Source organism: Mobula hypostoma, chromosome 23, assembly GCF_963921235.1.
Source record: "Mobula hypostoma chromosome 23, sMobHyp1.1, whole genome shotgun sequence".
In the NCBI taxonomy this organism is placed as follows: Eukaryota; Metazoa; Chordata; class Chondrichthyes; order Myliobatiformes; family Myliobatidae; genus Mobula; species Mobula hypostoma.
The window spans coordinates 11,194,351-11,217,233 of NC_086119.1; the positions used below are offsets into that span (position 1 = coordinate 11,194,351).

At 45.3% G+C, this 22,883-nt stretch overlaps 1 protein-coding gene across 12 annotated transcripts in view; it reads right to left on the bottom strand.

Moving 5' to 3' along the window:
- Window positions 1-326: 326 nt before the first annotated feature.
- The window catches only part of msi2b (musashi RNA-binding protein 2b), a 650,971-nt gene continuing 628,414 nt past the window's right edge, over window positions 327-22,883 (bottom strand). For all 12 annotated transcript variants that reach the window (XM_063031626.1, XM_063031623.1, XM_063031621.1 and 9 more), the window contains 2 exons: window positions 20,395-20,476; window positions 327-10,903 (listed from right to left, as the gene is read on the bottom strand). In XM_063031626.1, the coding sequence (XP_062887696.1) occupies window positions 20,435-20,476 (42 nt within the window). In that variant the 3' untranslated portion in view covers window positions 327-10,903; window positions 20,395-20,434. The remainder of the gene's footprint in view (window positions 10,904-20,394; window positions 20,477-22,883) is intronic.

Consider the following 22,883-nt stretch of genomic DNA (forward strand, 5'->3'; position numbering starts at 1 on the left):
CAGGGAAAGTCACGGAGAGAGGGATGAGAGCAGAGGAATGTCACGGAGAGAGGGATGAGAGCAGGGAAAGAAACGGAGAGAGGGATGAGAGCAGAGAAAGCCACGGAGAGAGGGATGAGAGTAGAGGAAAGTCACGGAAAGAGGGACAAGTGCAGAAGTTACGGAAAGAGTGATCCCTGCGGAGAACCGAGGTGGACAGTATGGAAAGGTGATCCCACCGAAGATGGCGGAAGTTGTGGATGTGTTGGAGATATTGAATGACATTCGTCACCCACCCCACCTCCCACCACACTAACACTGAAAGCATTGACAAGAGCTGAGTTGAAAACAGTTTTATTTTTTTAATTTTTCGGACAAACACATTGATTTCTGGACCACGTAGAGGATGGAAACCTTTCACAAACTTTTTTTATTATTTTGAAAATACAAATATAAAATTATACTTTCCCCATCTGTGATGTGAGAGAGCCCCATCCACATATTTTACAACAGGGCTTAGTTAGCCGTACACAGGGACCTGAAAGATGCCTTCACAATTTGTGTTTACAGTGTTGCTGCTTCGGACTTTAGTAGTGAGGTGAGATCAGAGGGGCGGGGGGATGGGAGGGAGTCACAGTGACCAAACATCTGGGGAACATCTGTCCCTGCTGCCAGTCCACCCACAGATTGGTCAACTGGCACCATTGCTGCCTTTAACTCTGGGTCATCTGGGTTGAGATCTGTGCTAAAATGGAGGGAGGAGCACTACCCGAACTAAGGACTGTATCTGTCGCTGACCACCAGCGGCCTGGCCATTCCCGTCCAGCAATGTACTGAGTCGACAGGACTTCCCACCCGTGTCAGTCTGGAGAAGTTGATCTGTCAGCAGACATCTTACCTCCCACCAGCCGGCAACGATTAACTCACTGGTTACAACCGTGCAGGGAGCGTGAGATTAATTCTCGGCCTGGGAGCTAAGCTTAGTAAAACAATCAAAAGAACGTCAATTGTTATCATTTGCTCTTCACCAGAACCAGGATAAAACTTCAATAGGTACGACCCTTTGTTCATGTAGTGCCTTTCCTGACCACAGTATTTCCCATAATGCACTTGACAGCGACCCTCTTGAAAGTGGCCAGAAAGATTCTGACAGAAGACGGATAAAGACAAGAGATACACACAGAACACTGCAGGGATTCTGCAGGTCAGGCTGCATCCGTGGAGGGAAATGGTCAGTCAACGGTTCATCTGGACTTCCTGGATCCAGGTGAAGGGTCGTGGCCCGAAACGTCGACTGTCCCCCACAGATGCTGCCCGACCTGCTGCGTCCCTCCAGCGTTTTGTGTGTTGCTCAAAGCACACGGCACCTGCAGTCTCTTGTGTCTCCACAAGGACAAGGGAAGGCAACTTCGGATGTTGACCTTAGAGGAAAGGGAATTGGGGGGGGGCATGGAATGGGGCTCAGTATCCCACAGCGGGCCTGTGCGGAGAGATGGCACAACACCAGCTCAAAATACTCCTGCATCTAAAGTGCTGCGATATCTCAAAGATGAGGTTCCTTGGCAAGGTGCCCTTTGCCAGGCGGAGTAAAGAAGAAGGGAAGTTCTCACCCCCCAACCTGATGCAGGTGGGTGGTCTTCACATTATCATAATAAGGTCAAGGACCCCAGCACGGCCTTAGTCAGACGTCCAGGCCTCTGAATAGACACTTGGCTCACGATGTAAGTGTGTCACCCCCTGGGACTGGGGACAGCAATTCAATCCAGCTGATGGGGCCAAGGTCCCCTCTGGGGTACTTCTGAGTCCTCGATGCTGTCAAAAACAACCTCTGCTCATCTGGGAATACGATGGACACGACACAACAGAAAACCTTCAACACCACCACTGCTCACTCAGAAGGTTTTTCAATACAATTCCTTTCCTGAGGGCAGAATTCACAGGAAGATAGCGATTTAGTTTTGCTTTCATGGTGCCCACTGACGGCTTCCCCAGCCACAGAAGAAGGGAACAGAAAGTGTAGCTTCAGGAAGGGGGAAGCCGGGGGAACACACCCCAGTCCTCGTCGAGAGTTCAGCAGTAGAAAGGGTGAGCAGCTTCAAGTTCCTGAGTGTCAGCATCTCTGAGGATCAACCCTGAGCCCAACAAATCGATGCGATTACGAACAAGGCACGCCAGCAGCTTTATTTCATTAGGAAGTTGAGGAGATCTGGTATGCCACCAAAGCCTTCAGCAAAATACAGCGGAGAGCGTTCTAACATCACCATCTGGCATGGAGGGGCCATTGTACAGGATCGGAAAAAGCTGTAGAGGCTTGTAGACTCAGCCATCTCCTTCATGGACACTGGCCTGCCCTCCATCGAGGAAATCTTCAATAGGCGATACCTCAAGAAGGCAGCATTGGCCATTAAGGGCCCTCACTATCTGGGACATGCCCTCTTCTCATTACTACCATCAAGGAGGTGGCGCAGGAATCTGAAGACACACACTCAGTGTTTTAGGAACAGCTTCTTCCCTCGCACCAACAGATTTCTGAATGGACCACGAACACTACTTCACTTCTTGCTCCCTTTTGCACTGTTTTATTTTTTATACCATAGTAACTTTTTAATATATTGCACTGTTCTGCTGCCTCACAACGACAAATTTCATGACGTAGGTCAGTGATACTAAGCCCGATTCTGTGCACCGCACGATTTTAAAGCAATCTAGAGGCAACGGGACAAGGAAACTGGCAGTCTGATTCGGGCAGAGAAACCTACAGGGGGGAAGCAAGTCCTTGTCTGTGCTGGGATTCAGCAATGTTCTTTATTTTGTTTGTGTGTGTGTGAAAGCAACTTTGCATTTGGTGCTGCCTCCCGTAGCCTCAGCACGTCCCACCACGCCTCACTTCGGGATGGATTGCTGAGATTTAGTAAATATTTGGGAGGGAGCCAGTCAGAACAAACCAAGCAGGTTAGGGGTAACGCATACATACAGCGTATTCCTTTCTCCCAGGGTGGAAATGTCTAATACCAGAGGACATAATTTTAAGGGGATCGGAGGAAAGTAGAGGGAGGGATATCAGGGGTAGTGTTTTTTACACAGGGAGTGTTGGGAGCATTGAACGCGCTGCCAAGATTGGTGATAGAGGCAGATACCTATCTGGGACACCTGGGTAGGCACATTATGATAGAAAAATGGAGGGCTATGTGGGAGGGAAGGGTTAGGTTGGCCATGGAGTAGATGAAAGGACTGTGGGGCAAAGGGCCTGTGCTATGCTGTGGTATTCTATGTTAAAGCAGTGGAGTAACTCAGCAGGTCAGGCAGCATCAATGGAGGAAAATGAACAGTTGACATTTCAGGCTGAGACCCTTCATCAGAAGTTTCTTCAGACTATTGAACATTTGGGATCTCCTTCCTCGGGATCGAGGTTTACACTGGCCTTGTGCGTCCTGGGGTGGGCGACGGGGTCAAGATCTGAGCCGTCGTGTGATAAGAGCTATACATCAGAGAAACAGGTTGCTGGCCCAGTCCGTCCCTGGTGAGCAAGTTGCCCAACTGGGTTAGTCCCACTTACCCGGGTCTTTCACAGACACGACGGGAGATGCCCCACTGGGGCAGGTATTCTGTGAGAAGCTTACTGAGGACTTCCCAGTGCATCTGATGCAGGGATTCCAGGTTCTTGATATCACCCCAACTGCTCCCTCTGCACTTTGCGCCGACTGTGGGCCAGGCATTTCCAGGAAGCACTGGGAATGTTGCCTTTCCTCGAGGAGATGCTGTCCACATCCTTAAACGTTTTCCTGCGCGCTGCTTCCCATGACCCAACTCGGAGCAGAGCGTCTGGGGTCGAGAATGCAGTGTGGCAGCAGCCACTGGCTTCCAGACTTCGCAACGACGTATGATTTTAAACTCTTACTCCTATCCTGCTTCAAGGGCGAGCTTGGTCTCTCAGCGCCTGTCACTCCCAAGATCTGCAAAGTTATGGAAGGCAGTGGGGTCAGTGGAAGCCTGTAGCTGTTGAGAGGAAATAAAGCTGGTGATCCCGACTACCAGATCTGCTGTTCACTAAAGCCACCATCCTGTGCTCTGGAACGATTTCCTTCTCCAGTTCTCACATCTCTGCATTTTCTTGGTGTTCAAAACTCTTTGAATGTTCATGTACTTTCAGTTATACGCTCCAGTAGAGAAATCCGCAGTTTCCAAGATCCTGTTGTTACAGAGAGGAGTTACTGCGGTGGGAGGTGTGTGGAAAGTACTCCTAGTACCTTCCGAGTATTTACTACCTGAAATAGTCAGGAACACGAGGTTCGACGACCAGCAGTGAAACTTCCCACTGTTTTCTCACAGGTGGCGGCATGTCACACAAGTAGTGTTGTCCAACGACGTCACGGGCTATGCCGACGATTAAAGGAAGCACTCTCTTTTGGCTGGAGTTCTCTTTCTCCAGGTCCCGGCTGGGAAGAACTGTGGTGATGGAGGAGAGGGGAGACGAGCTGTGCCAACCCCTCCCCGCAGCCCCAAGGAAGCCTGGTGTGATGTATTAACAACAAGGTTCTGTAAAAGGCAGGGAAGTTCAAACACAACAACAGCTTCTGTAGCATCTTCCACAAATCTCTGGCCATGACAGTACTTTCATTGTGCAGAACTTGTTGCAGTGTAGGAAAAACATTGCTGCACAGCAAGATCCCACTAACGACGTGATCGTGACAGGTGACATTCATATCTGCTGCTGCTGGGTGATACTTTCAGGGGACCTTCCTCATCCATTCATAGAACCTTAGAGCACAGAAACAGGCCCTTCGGCCCATCTTGTCAATGCTGAATGAGTTGAGGCAGCTGGGTTCGAAACTTTCACCCAAAGGATGGCACCATGTTCTGCATGGGGGGGGGTCAGGGGGAGGGTTAAGTCAGCCCGGATTTTTGTGCTTGAGATCCCCGGATTGGGATTTGAACCCTGGACAGCTACTGAGGCAGTTTGCACCGGGCAGGGAATTTGTGGGGAGCATCATGGTGCTGACTATGTGTTGGGGAAGAGAGAAAGTTTTCAGCATGGAATTTGGAAACGGGGGGCAAGTCCACCAAGAGGAACAATCTGCTCGAGAAGCTCAGTGAGCTGAGTAGCGTCTGTGGGGGGCGTGGGAGGGGGTGCAATTGTCAGCGTTTCTGGTTTCAGGTTGAGACCCTGCACGATTCTGACTGGCGATTACCTCCCCCACCCCTCACCCCACAGATGCTGCTCGGCCCACTGGGTTATTCCAGCAGATTCCAGCACCTGTAGTGCCTTGTGCTCCGATAATCCACCCGTTTGCCTCTATTTCCCTAAACTTTTCCGAAAATGTTTTGGGCTCTCCTACATCAGTGCACCACATGTATCAGAGGCACTTCACAAACCTTCATCATTTCACCTGCAACCCAAACTCCTGAGCAAACAACACCGGGCGAAGAAAGTCAAGAGTAGCTGCTTAGCAGAAACAGCAGAACTGTGGCCAGCTAATCAGTAGGACTGCCATCAGACCCCAACATCCAATCACCCCTCTGCAAACAACTTGGATGCGTCCTTTTCAGATCGATGTTTGACCACCTGTTGAAAAATTCTGCGGATGAAATGCAACTTTCTGGTGGATTATATGAAGAAATGGTGGCGGAGGGGGAGAAATGCCTGAGAATAAATGCGGGGGCATCAGTCCTGATGATCACAGGGTCCTGCATAGGAAGGCCTTCCATCAGCATTCGGTGAATGTCAAAGATCTCCTCTGTCCAAGGACAAAGCCGAGCAGTTAGCCTTCTTCTAATTGGAACTGCAGACTTCTGCTCAATATTCGGAAGCCAGTACCCTGCCCCAAAGCATCACAGGTTTCAAGGAAGACGAGCCTGGTTTATCATTTCTGCCCAGGGTGAGCAAGGGTAACTGGTATGCAGTCTGTGAGGGTACTGACGGACAGCAAGAGAGGCAAACAAGAGGCCACGTCCTATTTCACAACTGTCATCAGGTAGGAGGTACAGGAGTCTCAGGTCCCACACCACCAGGTTGAGGAACAGTTCCTACCCTTCAACCATCAGGTTCCTGAGCCGGAGTGGATGACTTCACTCTCCTCAACGCTGAACTGATTCCACAACCCACAGACTCACTTTCAAGGACTCCACAACCCAAACTCATGTTCTTAGTACTGCTTATATTTTACTTACACAATTTGTCTTCATTTGCATATTGGCTGTTTATCAGTCTTTCTTTATGCATAATTTTTCATGAATTCTATCGCATCTCTTTATTTTCCTGTAAATGCCTGCAAGAAAATGATCTCGCGGTTGTATCCGGTGCCATATACACACTCTGATAACAAACTTACTTTGACTTTGATTTACACGGCACCAGAAAAGATTGTGCTATTGTCCTCTGGACTGAGACAGGGAAGGCTTGGAGCACAGTGAGGAATGGCAGCCGCTACGTCTTGTGTGGCCTCTGCTCAGGTCTTCAGTCAAAGGCTGAGCTGGTCACGGGGCTCTAATCAGTGCACCGTATGGGCGTTCTACACAACAGCCACTCTCAGGTCTGCTGTGTGCAACTGGAAGGTTATCCTTAGGGGCGGAAGCAACTTGAAATTCCTTACAGTTAAATCACTAGCACTGCCAATTTTGTCCTGAACACATGAAACACCTCCTCACCAATACACAGTTCCAGGCCACTTTCACTTTCCCACAAATCTACCCTGCTTATTCTGCTTGCCAACTCTGGAATGTCCAGTTGAAAGAGTCAGTAGATGTGCAATTCAGAAGTTAAAGGAAGGGGTTAGATTTTACGGTGCCTTTACACCTTTTCAGAATGTCCCTAAGAATTTCACTGTCAATTCCAGGAAAAATTGGTCACGATGAGTCAAAGAATTCGTTCCCTGATGCCACAGCAATAGAGCTACTGAAACCAGATGCAGAGGGGTGGGGGAGGGGGGAATGGGGGAAGGGGTGACACGCCCAGCCTCTCAACCCAGAACCAATTCCAAATCTTGCGTGACCTTGGTCACACTATCTCCCCCACCGTCCGCCATTTTAAACCCCGGGGCGGTCACTCTAAAGCGGGGTGGGGTATCACGATTTGAGCGTGCCACATGGAACGAAGGGCACTAGACTCAAGAGTGCCCTGTCACAGTGACCCGCCCTGGGTCCCCTGCCCACGTCCAGCCCCGTCACCTCATGTTCCAAGTCCAATCAGCGAGTTTAGTCAAACACCTTTCAGGTCAAAGGAACAAAATCACCAACACTTACCCAATGAATTGAAACTAGCCTAAGCAAGATGTATGACATTCATCAGCTGTTAACTGCTGTACAATGAAAAATAAAACTTGAGCAAATTACAGAGCCATGCTACCTTAAAGTCCAAGCTACAGATCAAATTAAAAATTAAAAATAAACCATATGGACTGTCTTAAAGTGACAGAATTCAGTCACAAAAAAAACCTTAACAAACCCAATGCTTTAGACGAGTGAGAACTAAAGGAAACCTTACTATATAGGCAGACACGTCAAAACATACTTTATTTCTTGAAAAATATTTGTGCTGTGGGTCACTGGGACAGTGGTTTATGTGTATATAAACATTAAAACTTATCACACAATCACTTTTTTTTTATCAATTTCATCTGAGCTTTTAAAAAAATATGGATTCTTTTCTTAATAAAATCATTTTCATAATTATAGCTTGCGTCCCTCTTAAAAATAATAAAAACCCAGTCTTGCATATCTAGCATTAGCATTTAAGGTAGTATGGCGACCCTTTTAAGAGACAAGGGTGGGGAATCCACTTAATGCCTTCCAATTGGCCAGCATTAAAATGTTATGAAAGCTTTGGTTCATTGAAACCACGTCAGATCAGCAGAATTGCCCCAACATTATTATGGTTAGTATTTGCCTTTATCTTTTAATTATTAATTATTAAATACAGGAAATCCTATCCTTACCGGTCCTAGATCTCACTTAACTACATCTAATAGTTTGTATTTAACTTTTATTTTTTTTTAAAAAAAGCTTTTTTTAAACTTTTTTTTTAAAGTTACAATACATCTACTACTAATACAAGATTTATTATTGGAGAGAGAATTAATTTTGTCTTAAAAATCACTAGGCTAAGCATCAAAGACAGCACTCCAGAACAATAGCAATTGTACACACTAGCAAAAAATACATCGATGTCTAATGACGTGGGGGAGGAGGAATGGGGCAGAGGAGGAGAAGGAAGTGGGGGGGGGGTGGTGTTCCAGGAGGGGGAAATGTATCTCCATGATGTGAAAGGGAAGGAAGGGTTAATGAAATAATCTAGGAAATACAGTACAGAATTATCAACAACCCCCCAAAAATATATATAATATATATATTTATATTATGTATGTATATCAATACAAATGTTCCCCAATTGTAATCTGAATTTAGGGAACCACTTTAATTCCAAGAACAACCTTTTACTTTTAAAATGTGTATTATTATTTCTTGTTTTCACTCCTCAAACAAGTCTTTTCTCATTTACAAAAATCTCAAACATTTTCAGCATTTTACAAACCAGTTGTTCCGAAGGCAAAATAATAAAACAGGGGTTTCTCTAACGAAAATAAAAAAAATCCCTGTCAAAAATCCACCAAAATCTAACGTTGTAATAATAGATAGACACTGGCTTCAATCCCTAGTCAGGCTTGTATCAGTCTGAAACCCAAAGTCATTCCGGAGTGCAGCAGCTACGCTTTGTAATAGTTTTCTCAACTATTTAACAGTGTGTTAACAAAGGGTCTTTAGTACCAGTTTCTGCGTGTTAAGGTGTTACTTATTTGTCTCTTTAAAACTAAAGATGTGGCATTGCTTTATAAAGGTAGTAAGACTCTTTAACTTAACCTTCAACAATCCTTTTCCGATTGTTCCACCGAACAAGATGCCACCCTCGCCTTACTTGTCCCAATTTAATTATAAAAAAAACAAAATGTTTACAAAAAAAGAAATTCGAATATCCTTCACACCTTGCCCCCCTGTCGAAGGGGAGCAAAGGTAAAAATGCCAAGTAATCAACATGTGCAAATAGGAATTGTCAGTTGCTTCCTACTAATCACAGTGCAAAAATGTTTTTTTTAAATTTTAATTATCTTTACGTCTACAATAAATTAATCTTTAGAATGCTTCTATGCTGAAACCAATACAGCACTGAGGTATTCGTAAAATAACTCATGTTTTTGCACTATTTCAGTACGTGGATAAAAGGTGTCTGTGAGCCATGCTGCCACTCAGCATGGTTAGACAGGCAACGCTTTCAACGGCAGGGTTCTTACCTAACATTTAGATTAAGGAGAGAAAATAGAATGCCTGAAATGTGGAAAAAAATTAGAAAAGCTATTGTTAATTCCAAGGCTAAAAGGGAAATTACAAGCCTTCCCCTTTTTCATAAAAAATTAATGATTTAATTAATTGAATCTTGTATAAATTAGCATTTAATTTCATCTATTTCAGACAATGAAGTGAAAAATATTTTTTTCATTCCTGATGTGAAATATTCAATTGGTTTCTTTTTAAAAACTACACAATTGAGGTAACGCCAGTCTAACAGCTGAAGGCATCTCTCTCTTTTGTGTTGGCCTGGGCCTGAAATCGACCGGAAACTAATGTAATGATTTGAGGGCAGTCAACAGTTCTATTGGAGATAACTACAGAACAGGCTGTACAGTGTTAAACTAGGTATCATCCAAGGGCAGCTTGGGTGATCAGACTTGGAGGGATTCCCAACTCACTCCCAGTTTGAGAACCCTTATCTCGTCAAGTTCATGACTACCCTACAGCAGCACCAGTTTCAAAAAACCAAACCCCAAATATTTGTACCCCATCTCTCTCTCTCTCTCTCTCGCTCAATCTCTCTCTCTTTGAATAGAATAAATCCAGCTACTTGGAATTATTATTTACAGTATTCGAGAATTCACAACAACAATAAAATAAACTCCAAACACCTTTTTTTTTTAAACGACGACCCAATAAAAGCCTCAAAAAATGTGAGAAAACGGCACTTATAGAAAAACGATCAGGAAAAGAATTTTCACAGTCCCGACCTTATTGCCAAAAGTAGAGCTGATTAAGATACTGTCACAGAACAAAAAAAATAGATTTATTTCTGGTTGCTAGTCGAGCTACTTCTCTGCTCCTTATTGACGTTAACATTAAGAAGCAGGGCAGATTCTCCCTTGTCCTGTTTCAGTGTCTCTAGAAAGTAACTCACCCAATGTCCCACCACTCACTCTCCCTCCAAACGAAGACAATCTTCACTGTCTCCTCTATCAGTGTTAACTTCACCTCAGCCAATCTCCCTGACCTCCCCTGCTCTCTCTCTCTCCCTTGTTTACCATTCCAGCAGATCAGTAAAACCCCAGGGGCGAGGGGGTGGGAGGGGAGGTGGTTAGTGGAAGCGGGACAGGTGGGGGGGGGTGAGAGCGGGTGGTGGAGGGGCTGTTACTAACTGGAATAGGAAGCTTTTTCCCAGACAGATAATTGCATGTGTGCACACACACACACACACACACAGTCTGAAGAGATTACAGTGCAGAATTAATGGTATTTCAGAACTATAATACACAGACTAAAAACTACATCACTACATAACACAAAAAGGAGGCAAAAAAATCTGTGATTCAAAATTAATTTCAAAATAAATCAAGAAACACTAGAAAGACTATTATTATTAATCATTTAAAATGCCATTTTCTCTTTTTTTTAATCCTAAGATTATTATAATACAGTAGACCACTGAGATGATGCAAGTTCTAACACATTATGTCCACTGAAAGCCACCTTCAGCTTTTGCTGATCAGTGAAGAAATATGTAGTGCTCGTTATCTTTAGGCGTCTGCTTCGCTTTGATGACATCACCTGAATCTGGGACCAGTCAGAAAGGTCGCCCGGGCTTGCCTTGAGCTCCTAGAGATAAACTCTGGTGGGGGGAAGGTGGAGGGGGAGGGGGGTCGGGGAGGAGGAGGAGATAAAAGGAGGCAGAGAGCACAATGAGATCATGCCACTTTGATGAGCACATCCCGAGCCACCGATTAAATAATCACAATAAAAACACAACAATGTAATGATCTACGGTGGAAAAGAGGCAAAAAGAACTTAGAATTGAGGGAGGAGAGATATACAAGAGCATGTTCTATGAGTGGCAGAGGGAGACAGACAGACAGACAGACAGACAGAGAGAGAGAGAGAGAGATAGAAAGAGCTTCATGCAGTTCCTCAAAGTGTTGGAGAGACTCAGCGGCTCCACCTGCTGGTGACCCACTGAGTTCCTCCCAGTGCTTTGTGTGTGGAGCCAGATTCCAGTATCCACAGTCACTTGTTTCTTGTTTATACAAAGCTGATTGGACTTTGTCTACCCTTCCACTGCCTGAGCAGACAACATAACCATAGATTCCCTCTTACCCTGGCTAGTTTCTCTTTACTCCTCCTTCCCATCGAGCAGAAGATACAAAAACTTGAGAGCAGGTACCACCAGGCTAAAGGGCAGTTATTGTTATAAGAATCTTGAATAGGCCTTTTATACAATCACTCTATCTACGCCATGTGGGCCTTGCACCTTTTGCTTGCCTGCACTGCACGTCCTCTGGAACCATAACTCTATATTCTGCAGTCTGTGGAGCAAGCAAGAACTCCTGGAGCAAGTCAGCAGGTCAGGCAGCATCTACGAAGAGGAATGAACTCTTTGGGCCAAGACCTTTCATCTGGAGTCCTGATGAAGAGTCTCATCCCAAAACATTGACTGTTCATTTCCCTCTATAGATGCTGCCTGACCTGCTGAGTTCCTGCCGCGTTTTGTGCGAGTCACCCTGGATTTCCAGCATCTGCAGAATCTCTTGTATTTATGATTCTGCATTCTGTTATAGTTCTCCGTTTGTACTACCTCGATGTGCTGACGGAGTATATGGAATGATCCGTCTGGGTGGCACGCAAAAGATTTTCAGTTTATCAACAATAAATCCAAGTACCAATTGGTAGGAACCCTGTTTGCTCACTCACTTAGGAAAATCATTAATTGAAGAGCTCTGATCTGCATTTATGATTTTATGATCCTGAGGTAGCAGTGTTATTTGAACATTCATTTGGAAAGTTTTGTCACTGAGCTTCTGTTTGCTAAGCATTTTAACATCTCCATCTCACTTGTTTCAACTTCGCACACCGCTCCAACAAAGCCCAAAGTGAGCACCTCATCTCCTGACTGAGCACATTTCAGCCTTCCACACCCAACAATGAACTAATCAGCTAGTTCACTTTTTTATTTCTCATTCCAGCATTCACACTTTCTTCCTCCTTTTCCAGTGATGATTTTGCATTTGCTCTTTTTGATGATTTTCATCATTTGTAATGATCTGATCTGTAAGAACAGTACGCAAGACAAGCTTTTCACTGTTTGTCAGGACATGCTACAATAATAAGCCCACAGCAATTCTTCTCTAGTTGATAGATTCCTCTCGCCACTTCCTTTGTTTCCTCATTTACTGACTCTTCCACCCCTTGATGCCAATCTTCCTGCTCTCCAGACTTCCAAGAGTTTTTTCTTTGCATCTAAAAAACATGATTCATCTCCAATCTTTCCCAGTCCTTCTGGCGTGCTCGACCTCAACAATACTGTGCAATATTCCACCTGGTGACAAATCTCTATTCCGATTGACTGTATCACCTCATCTTCTTTAGTCCATTTGGAGAATTGGAAGATGGTGCGGCCAAGTCGGAAGAGCACCTGATCGCATCAGCTCAGCATCTCCACCTGGTGCTATGGGTGAAGCTTTCATGTGGAGAACTGCATCAGCCCACCACACTCAAGACTTCACTCCCCTGTAAATCTCCTTCCCTCTAACCTAATGCTCCCCACACTGTTTGCTCCCCTGTAAATCTCATTCTCTAACTTAATGCTCTCCACAACTTTCTATCTCCAATATAAGCCAAACTAGACATGAATCTTAAAAAGAGTACACGTGGTATATGAGTCTTGCTAAAGGGTCTTGGCCTGAAACATTGACTGTACTCTTTTCCATAGATGCTGCTTGGCTTGCTGATTTCTCCAGCATTTTCCGTGTGTTGCTTGGATTTCTAGTATCTGCAGAGTGTTCGAAGATAAGAATATTTTCATTTTTGTATTTAACAATCTTAATCCAGTACTGTTTATAGAAATTCTGCTCAAGGGAATGTCAGTTTGATCTGTGCTTTATCTCTCTCCAAATTCCACAAACATTGAAGGGTTAATACTTTGTCCCTGTGATTTGCACTGAAACTTCTGTGCCTGGCTTTAGAGTCTTCCTGAATAATTTAGCAATCTTTTTAAGTATATTCACAAGACGAGGGTGGTGACTTGCTGGGATCTACCCTTTGCATTATTCTATCATTGAGGACCCCACTGTCCAGGACATACCCTCTTCGCATTACCATCAGCCTGAAGACACACAGTCAACGTTTCAGCAATAGCTTCACTCCCTCCGCCATCAGATACCTGAACAGACAATGAACCCACAAACACTGCCTCACTATTCTTGCTCCTGTCTTGCACTACTTATTTATCTTCTTATATATACTTTTGATTGTAATTTATAGCATGTTTTATGTATCACACTGTACTGCTGCCGCAAAACATCAACTCTCACGACATATGCCAGTGCCTGTAAGGAGTTTGTATGTTCTCCTTGTGACTGCACGGGCCTTCTCCGGCTGCTCCTGTTTTCTCCCACAGTCCAAAGATTAATTGGTCATAGGCTCATAGAAATCTACAGCACATTACAGGCCCTTCGGCCCACAATGTTGTGCTGACCACATACCTACTCTAGAAACTGCCTAGAATTTCCCTACCGCGTAGACCTCTATTTTTCTAAACTCCATATACCTATCCAAGAGATCCTTAAAAGACCCTGTTGTATCCGCTTCCACCACTGTGGCTGGCAGTGCATTCCACACACCCATGCTCTCTGCGTAAAAAACGTACCTCTGACATTGTAAATTGACCTGTGATTAGGCTAGGGTTAAACCAGGGGATTGCAGGGCAGCACGGCTCCAATAGGCAGAAGGGCCTATTCTGCACTGAATCTCAAAAATTACATAATAAGTCAAGTCAAGTCACTTTTTATTGTCATTCCAACCATAACTGTTGGTACAGTACACAGTAAAAACGAGACAACGTTTTTCAGGACCATGGTGCTACATGAACAATACAAAAACTACACTGAACTACGTAAAAAGAACAACACAAAACTACACTAGACTACAGACCTACCCAGGACTGCATAAAGTGCACAAAACAGTGCAGGCATTACAATAAATAATAAACAAGACAGTCGGCACAGTAGAGGGAGGTAGGTTGGTGTCAGTCCAGGCTCTGGGAATTGAGGAGTCTGATGGCCTGGGGGAAGAAACTGTTACATAGTCTGGTCGTGAAAGCCCAAATACTTCAGTGCCTTTTGCCAGATGGCAGGAGGGAGAAGAGTTTGTATGAGGGGTGCGTGGGGCCCTTCATAATGCTGTTTGCTTTGCAGATGCAGCGTGTGGTGTAAATGTCTCTAATGCCGGGAAGAGAGACCCCGATGATCTTCTCAGCTGACCTCACTATCTGCTGCAGGGTCTTGCGATCCGAGATGGTGCAATTTCCGAACCAGGCCATGATGCAGCTGCTCAGGATGCTCTCAATACAACCTCTGTAGAATGTGGTGAGGATGGGGTTAGGAGATGGGCTTTTCTCAGCCTTCGCAGAAAGTAGAGACCCTGCTGGGCTTTCTTTGCTATGGAGCTGGTGTTGAGGGACCACCAAGAAATTTCTTGCAGGTGAACACCAAGAAATTTGGTGCTCTTAACGATCTCTATGGAGGAGTCATCGATGTTCAGCGGAGAGTGGTCGTTCCGTGTCCTTCTGAACCTGATAATAAACCTGATTCTGATTCTAATTCTAATTCCAATAGATGAGAATTGGCGGTGAGCTGCTTCTTTAACTGTGGCAACCTTTCTGGTGAACGTGTATTTGGAAAGGAATTCCCGGGCTTCAGACCCAGCAGGTGTAGAGGCACAGCGAGCAGAGCAGAGGCCTCTCAGCTTCAAACCTGACCTCAGGTGCTCTCCGTGTGGAGTTTGCACGTTCTTCCCAGTGACCATGTGGGCTTATCCCAGCTGCTCCCATATCCCAAAGATTTGCAGGCTGCAAACTGCTTCCAGTGTGAGTGAGTCCTTGAACCTGGAGGAGGTTGATTTTAAGATACAAATATGTAAATGCTATTAGTTTATTGGACAAGGCTTCCTCACGATCGTGTGGGTTTCCTCCAGGTGCCCCGGTTTCCTCCCAGAATCCAAAGACACATGGGTTAGGCTTAGTGAATTGTAGATATGCTATGTTGGCACCAGAAGCACAATGGCACTTGCAGGCTGACCCCGGCACACCCTTGGGTGGTGTTGGTCGTTGACACATCAGAATATTTTACTTGTGTGACAAATGAAGCTGGCCTTTATGAGAATCTATCTGAAGTTAAGAAGCAAGAGATACAACGCGTGGGATTGGTAGCGAGCAGCAAATTTGTGGGAAAGTCGCAGAGGTGCGCTAAAGGTATAGAGTTGTGATAAAGGGGGTCCCGAAGAAGACAAATAGGACGTGAATTACTCATGGGTCCAAGATGGGGGAGGGGATTCAAGAGAAATTTATTTATTTAGTTATGTTTCTGACCCAACAAAGAAAGTGGCATGGTGGGACTGAGGAATCAGGAATGGGAGGGGGCACAGGGTTCAGGTGAGAATGGAAGTCTGAGGAACGACGTTCTCACTGGGGATTGATCAGTATATGGAATGCTTTGCCAGGGGAATGGTTGAGGCAAGTACATGAACAAAATTTAAAAGGTACATGGTTAGGAAATATTTAGAGCAGGGGTTCCCAACTGAGGCTCCACGGACCTCTTGGTTAAAGGTATAAAAAGGGTTGAGAACCCCTGATTTGGGGCAAATTCAAGCAAGTGGGTCTAGTTCAGACGGGAATTCTGTTGGACTGATGGGTCTGTTTCCTTGCCATAAGATTGACTTCGACCTCAATCTGGGAAAGAAGCCAGACCAACTATCAGTGACAGAGCATCTAGGGAGCAATAATCATAATAAATTGTATGGTTAAGAAATATCTAAGGACGTAGGTCATTCCAAGATAAAAACAGACAATTATGGAAGGGGAATTAGATTAACTGGAAAAAACTGTTGGGAAGTCTAGCCATCTTCTCAAGAACACTGTTCGACAAAGGGGCACAACTTCAAACTAGTCAGTTTGATCTAACTGGTAGGGAAAGATTTAGAAACAAAAGTTCCAATAATTCTAACCAATACACAAATCGGCATTAGTGCACAGGGATACCAAGGGGAATCAATAGTAAATGAGTTCTGCTTGTGGTGGGGGGTGTTCAGAATGGGGATCAGAGTCTAAAGGTTAGAGCCCAGGTCTTGTTGGAGGGGGTGCTGGTGACTGGGTGGGACTGGCACTCCCTGTGCTGGCAGCATTTGATGTCTGTTTCAAGTGTCTTAGTGATAGACGTTTGTTAGAGGACAGGGTTCTCTATCACCGCCTGGGTGAAGGGAAGACTGCTTATTGATTCATTCACACTCAGACCCTCGGTGTCGAAGAAAGACCTGCTCCCCTCCCCCAGTGAACTTCTGTCCAGTATCTGGACACTCTGCTTTCAACAGTAACGTTTGATTTCAACATTTAGGAGAAGTTTTTGTCAAGTATATGAATGGGAGAGGTAGGGACAGCTATGGTCCATATTCAAGTTGATGGTACACGCAGAATAACAGTTGGGCATAGACTAGATGGGCCAAAGGGCCTGTTTCTGTGCTCTAGGGCTCTATGACTATGACAACAAATGCTGGCTAGTAGCCACGTTAAATATCCTGTTGATGCAGGTTGCTGTGACTGACGAAGATGTGGAATTTACACGACTTGTAGGCAGGATCGTGCCAGGAACGCTGGATAATTTTCCGTTGTTTGGCTCTGGGATATTGAGTCATGCTGCAGCCACTCTTCAGCTAGTTGGAGATTTCCCAATGCAAACCATTTCCGCTGCCTTGCTCCGTACAATCGGCTTACAGTTTAGTGCTGTTCTACTTCCATACTGGGCTCAAATTCTGCAATGTTTATGTTTTTCCCTTTTTCTCTGCATTCAGCAATAGCAGGTGGGTTTCTAGTTATTAAAAAATAAAATCAGTCAAGGGCTGCGTTGTGTTCACAGAGAGAGAAAAACACAGCACAGAAACAGGCCCATCCCTCACAGAGTCCACACGGCCTGTGAGGAGGTGAAAGAGCTCAAGGTCTACTGCCAAGTAATTAACCCCTTCCTTAATGTCAACAAGACAAAGGAGATGGTTATTGACTACGGGAGAACCCACACCCCTCCTTTACATCGGCAGCACTTCAAACTCCTGGGAGTGCACATCTCACACAACCTCTCATGGTGCCAGAACTCATCCTACACAGTCGGAGAAGCTCACCAATGCCTCTACTGTGAGGAGAGCTGGATTTTGCACATCTGTACTCATGACCTTCTACAGATGTGCAGTGAGGGCATCCTAACAAACTGCATCACTGCTTGGTACGGAAACTGCACTGCAGCGGACAAGAAGGCTCAACGATGCGTAGTCAGAACTGCCCAATGCATCACTGACACCAGCCTACCCACCATCAAGGACATATATAGAGAAAGGTGGCAGAAAAGGGCCAATAATGTCATCAGAGATCCTACACACCCTGTCACAGACTGTCTGTCCCACTCCCATCAGGGAGAAGGCTACGTAGCACCCACACCAGGACCACTAGACTGAAAAGCAGTTACTTTCTGCAAGCAGTAAGGCTGATCAACACCTCCAGCCACTAACTCCACCACCACTTTACTGTTTCCCATCATTCACCTTACGTACAGCCTAGAGTCACTTTATGGACATACAACCAATCTATTTATATAAGCTGCTTTATGTATTTATGTTTTTTTTAATTATTGTGTTCTTTACATTTTGTGTCTTTTTCTTGTGCTAATTCGGATCCAGGTTAATAATTATTTCCTTCTCCTTACACTTGTGTACAGGAAATGACATTAAACAATCTTGACAATAAAGCTTGTTGAAAATAAACTGATCACCAACAAGCTATTTACAGCAATCCTCTTTCCTTTACCCTCACCCTTCACCTGCCCTCACGTTCTCCCACTCACCCACACACTAAAGGCAATTTAACCTCCTGATACGCACGCCTTTGTGGACCTGGGAGGAAACCGGAGCATCTGAGGGAAAACCATGCGGTCATGGGAGGAATGTGCAAACTCTACACACACACACACACATTGAGCTGAGGGTCAGGATCAAGCCTGGGAGACCAGAGCTGAAAAGCAGCAACTGTACTAGCTGCGTCACACTGCCTGGGTGAACTGAAATCAGTAATGCAAAACAACACATGCAAGTCGTGTTAACTTACTAATAGTTGCAGCTGTCTACCAGGTCATCTCCATCATGCCTCTGACCTGTGCATTCCACAAATAAGAGGGGTTTCTATATAGTGAGAACACACTCGACCTCTGGATGTGTGGGATGAACGTGAAGGCTCAGACTGACATTTTTTTGCTGGAATGAAGTTTTACTGGTGTTAAAAATAAAATCCAAGATTTCCACTTAGGGCTTTGGGAGTGTTAGGAGCAACACACACAAAATGCTGGAGGAACCTAGCAGATCAGACAACACCTACGGAGAGGAAGAAACATCCGGACTGGTGGGCCGCGGCCTGAATGGCTGACTGGTAATTCCTCTCCAGTGGTGGTGCCAGGACCTGCTGAGTTCCTCCAGCATTGTGAGTGTGCTGCTCTGGACTTGTAGCACCTACAGAGTCTCTCGTGTTATTTCGGGGTGTTCATTGTCATTGGTTAAAACTGAAACGTAGTGCACTCCTCTGAATTGTCCTCTCTTCATCTCACTAAACCAGGGCTTCACGACCTCTTTTTGTGCCATGGACCCTTACCATTAACCGAGGGGCCCGCCCATGAACCCCAGGTTGGGAACCCCTGCACTAAACTGATTCCTTCCCTCTCACAAGCTCCTTCAAGCTGGTAGAATTCCTGTCTCCCTTTGCCACCCCCCCCCCCAACTTCTTTATCAAGCTTTCAAAGCTGAATCTTTATGGTCTCCCTATCTCATTACGGCAATGACCTTTAACCTTGGCACTGCCTCTCCATAACGAACGTCTCCAAGGGTAGAACGTGGGCCTTCCTGAACAGTACGAGATTGTCCTGTATCTGTTCAATTGTGGACCTTCTGTAAAGAGCGAGTGTCACAGATAGGTCACCACGGTAACGTAGTGGTTAGCGCAGCACTGTTACAGCTCCGGGCATCAGGGTTCGGAGTTCAATTCCAACGCCGTCTGTAACGAGTCTGTACGTCTTCCGCCTGAATGCCTGGGTTTCCTCTGGGTGCTCTGGTTTCCTCCCAGAGTCCAAAGATGCACAGGATAGTAAATTGTCCTGTGATTGGGCCAGGTCAGGGGTTTCCAACCACTTTTATGCCATGGTGGTCCGTGTACCCCTGCTGGGAGCCCCTGGGCTAGGGTTAAGTAGGTGGGTCACTGGGTGGTGTGGTTTGTTGGGCCAGAAGGGCCTGTTCTCCACTGTATCTCTAAATAATAAATAGCGCTAAACTAGGAAAAAGGAGCTTGAAATTAATAGACTCTGTGCTCGTTAAGCTCCCCTACATTGACACAACACCTTGTATTCCCAGATGGATCCAGGGGGAAGTGTTGGCTGGGAGGAACTCAACTGGTTTTCTTCCAACCGTAAATGGAGCCCTTCCCAACCACGATGTTGCAATGAGTTTCTTCACTCACACACGATCTAAATCAGAGGTTCCCAACCGGGGTCCATGGACGCCTTGCTTAATTGTAGGGGTCCAGGACATTAAAAAGGTTGGGAACCCCTGATCTAAACGGTCTTCCCTTGTGCATTTCTTAAGGGATACAGCATTATTAGCAGTCCCTTCTGACCCAACGAGCCTATGCCGCCAAATTACACCCACGTGCAGGATCGAAGCCAGATTGCTGGTGCTGTACAGCATTATGCTAACCACCATGCTACTGTGGCAAGTGCTACACCTGCTATTTCCCTATAGAATTCAATTATCTCAATATATCACTCTCAAACACCCGTTCACGGCAGGGAACCAAGTCCTCGCCTGTCCAAGCATAATTCAGTCACGGAGGATCCAGGGTCCAGAAGCTACCTGATGCTTTTGGGAACCCTCCTCCTTGATCTGACGAACACAGGAAAAGCTTAAACAGCGGAAAAGGGAATGAATAGGTAAGATAAGGAGGAAAGAATGGAAGTGTGTGCATTGACAGTGATTAGCTGTCTCAGGAAAAGCAAAGGGAGGGAATGGGATGGAATATATAACATTTAATACCTCAAACCTGAGATGGCAACCAACCAACACCTGTCTGCTTTCAATGGTATCCGTTTGTAAATGCAGTCGCAATCAATGGCCCCTAAAATTGTACAGTTATTAAGTCTGTCAGTGCTTAATACATATTTATAAACAAGGACACATTTCTCTCTCTTCTCAAAACAAAAACTTGCAAAAAAATACTGATATGAATGAAAGACTTAAGCTACAGGACATGACTGGGCATTGGATCGAGTATCATTATTGAGTCCCACTAACTATCAGCCTCAAAGTATTGGTGAGGAATGGGAAAACCTTCACAAAAAGGGTTGGTAGACACCAAAGATCCAATCGTTGCTCAATAATAGAAATTGTTATTACATTCCCCTTTACTTCAATCATCTTCCTCCAATACAGCAACCCTTTGGCTGAGGTAGGAGAAGAACTGGAATTTTAAACTGTACCCTAAACCAGTTTATTACCTTGGTAACAGGTAAGTAATACTTTTAGCCCGCTATGTTCACTATAAGCATGTAATCTACAGAAAATGGAGCTGCATTTTCTACACATTCTCATTTTAATCAAGGTGATTAGCAATTCCAAATGTCTGTGTAATTCCAGAAGGTACTTATTTTTAAGAAATAAATGTGTATTTAAAAGTTCTACCTTTGCAGATGTGCTCAGCACACTGCGATAAGGATTAACACCTCTGTACATTGGGGAGCTGCACTATTCTGTGCGAGACACCCGAATCCTTGTAGGGGACGCGAACCTCAGATTTTAGCTTCAGAAACAACATGATACTGGGATCCTGATTCTCCCTACACTGGAGCTTGAACCGGTTTGTTTTAGAAAGATGAACCCCTAACAAAGATAAACACCAGTTTATGGGGGACAGGAACTCTTATACACAAGGAGATGAACCCTGTTTCATTAATACTGGAACCCCTGTCTGTAGGAGGATTGAACCCCTGTTTATGTTAGACTGGAACTCCTGTCTATGGGACAATTGATCCCAGTTTATTTCAGAGTGGAACCCCTATATATTTAAGACTGGAATTCCTGTCTGTTAGGAGACTGAACCCCTGTAAAAGGGGGACCTGAACAAATATTATGGGCATGAACCCTGTACAGTGCCAGAACCCCTCTCGGTTACAGGCCTGAATCCCAATGTACTGAAACTTTGTGTTTTAAAGACGGATAATATTACCAGCTTGAGTCCTGTGTAATAGGGATCTGTATTCTGTACTTTAAGGACCTCAACTTCAACATATCAGGGACATGTATTTCTGTATTTATGGGAACGGAGTGGTAAATAGGGACTTAAAACCCTCAACAATGGGGACTGAACCCAGCTTTATTATAGACCTGAACCCCTGTATATTATGGACCAGAACTCCTGTATATTACGGACCTGAACCCCTGTATATTAGGGACCTGAACCCATGTATATTATGGACTGGAACCCCTGTATATTATAGACCTGAACTCCTGTATATTATGGACTGGAACCCCTGTATATTATAGACCTGAACCCCTGTGTATTAGGGACCTAAACCGCTGTATATTATGGACCTAAACCCCTGTATATTATGGACCTGAACCCCTGTGTATTAGGGACCTGAGCCCCTGTATATTATGGACCTGAGCCCCTGTGTATTAGGGACCTGAACCCCTGTGTATTATGGACCTGAACCCTGTGTATTAGGGACCTGAACCCCTGTGTATTAGGGACCTGAGCCCCTGTATATTATGGACCTGAGCCCCTGTGTATTAGGGACCTGAACCCCTGTGTATTATGGACCTGAACCCTGTGTATTAGGGACCTGAACCCCTGTGTATTAGGGACCTGAACCCCTGTGTATTATGGACCTGAGCCCCTGTGTATTAGGGACCTGAACCCCTGTGTATTAGGGACCTGAACCCCTGTGTATTAGGGACCTGAACCCATGTGTATTATGGACCTCAACCCCTGTGTATTAGGGACCTGAACCCCTGTATATTATGGACCTGAGCCCCTGTGTATTAGGGACCTGAGCCCCTGTGTATTATGGACCTGAGCCCCTGTGTATTAGGGACCTGAGCCCCTGTGTATTAGGGACCTGAACCCCTGTATATCATGGACCTGAAGCCCTGCGCACGAGGACCTGGATTCCCTATATACTGGAGCTGAACTCCTGTATTGTAGGTTCGAGGCCCTATGCCTATACTTAAGGAATTATCATGGCAACATTAACACACAGTACTGAGATGAAGCTGCCAGCTACCCTGGAGACATGGCACTGGAGCTCCGGTCTCCCAACATTCTCTACTTTGAATCGACCGTTTCTTCAGTGCATTACACTTTGGAGAGGCTGTCAATCCTGTCTGGCCTGATAATTTCTCCCAATGGGCAAGTAGCCCCACCAAAGTCCTCCTGGTTTTGACCTGGGCTCGATCAGCCTTCACCTTCTTTTGGCTGACAGGCCGTGGGCTTTCTGTAGTCAGCTGACAAAGATGGGGAATGCGTA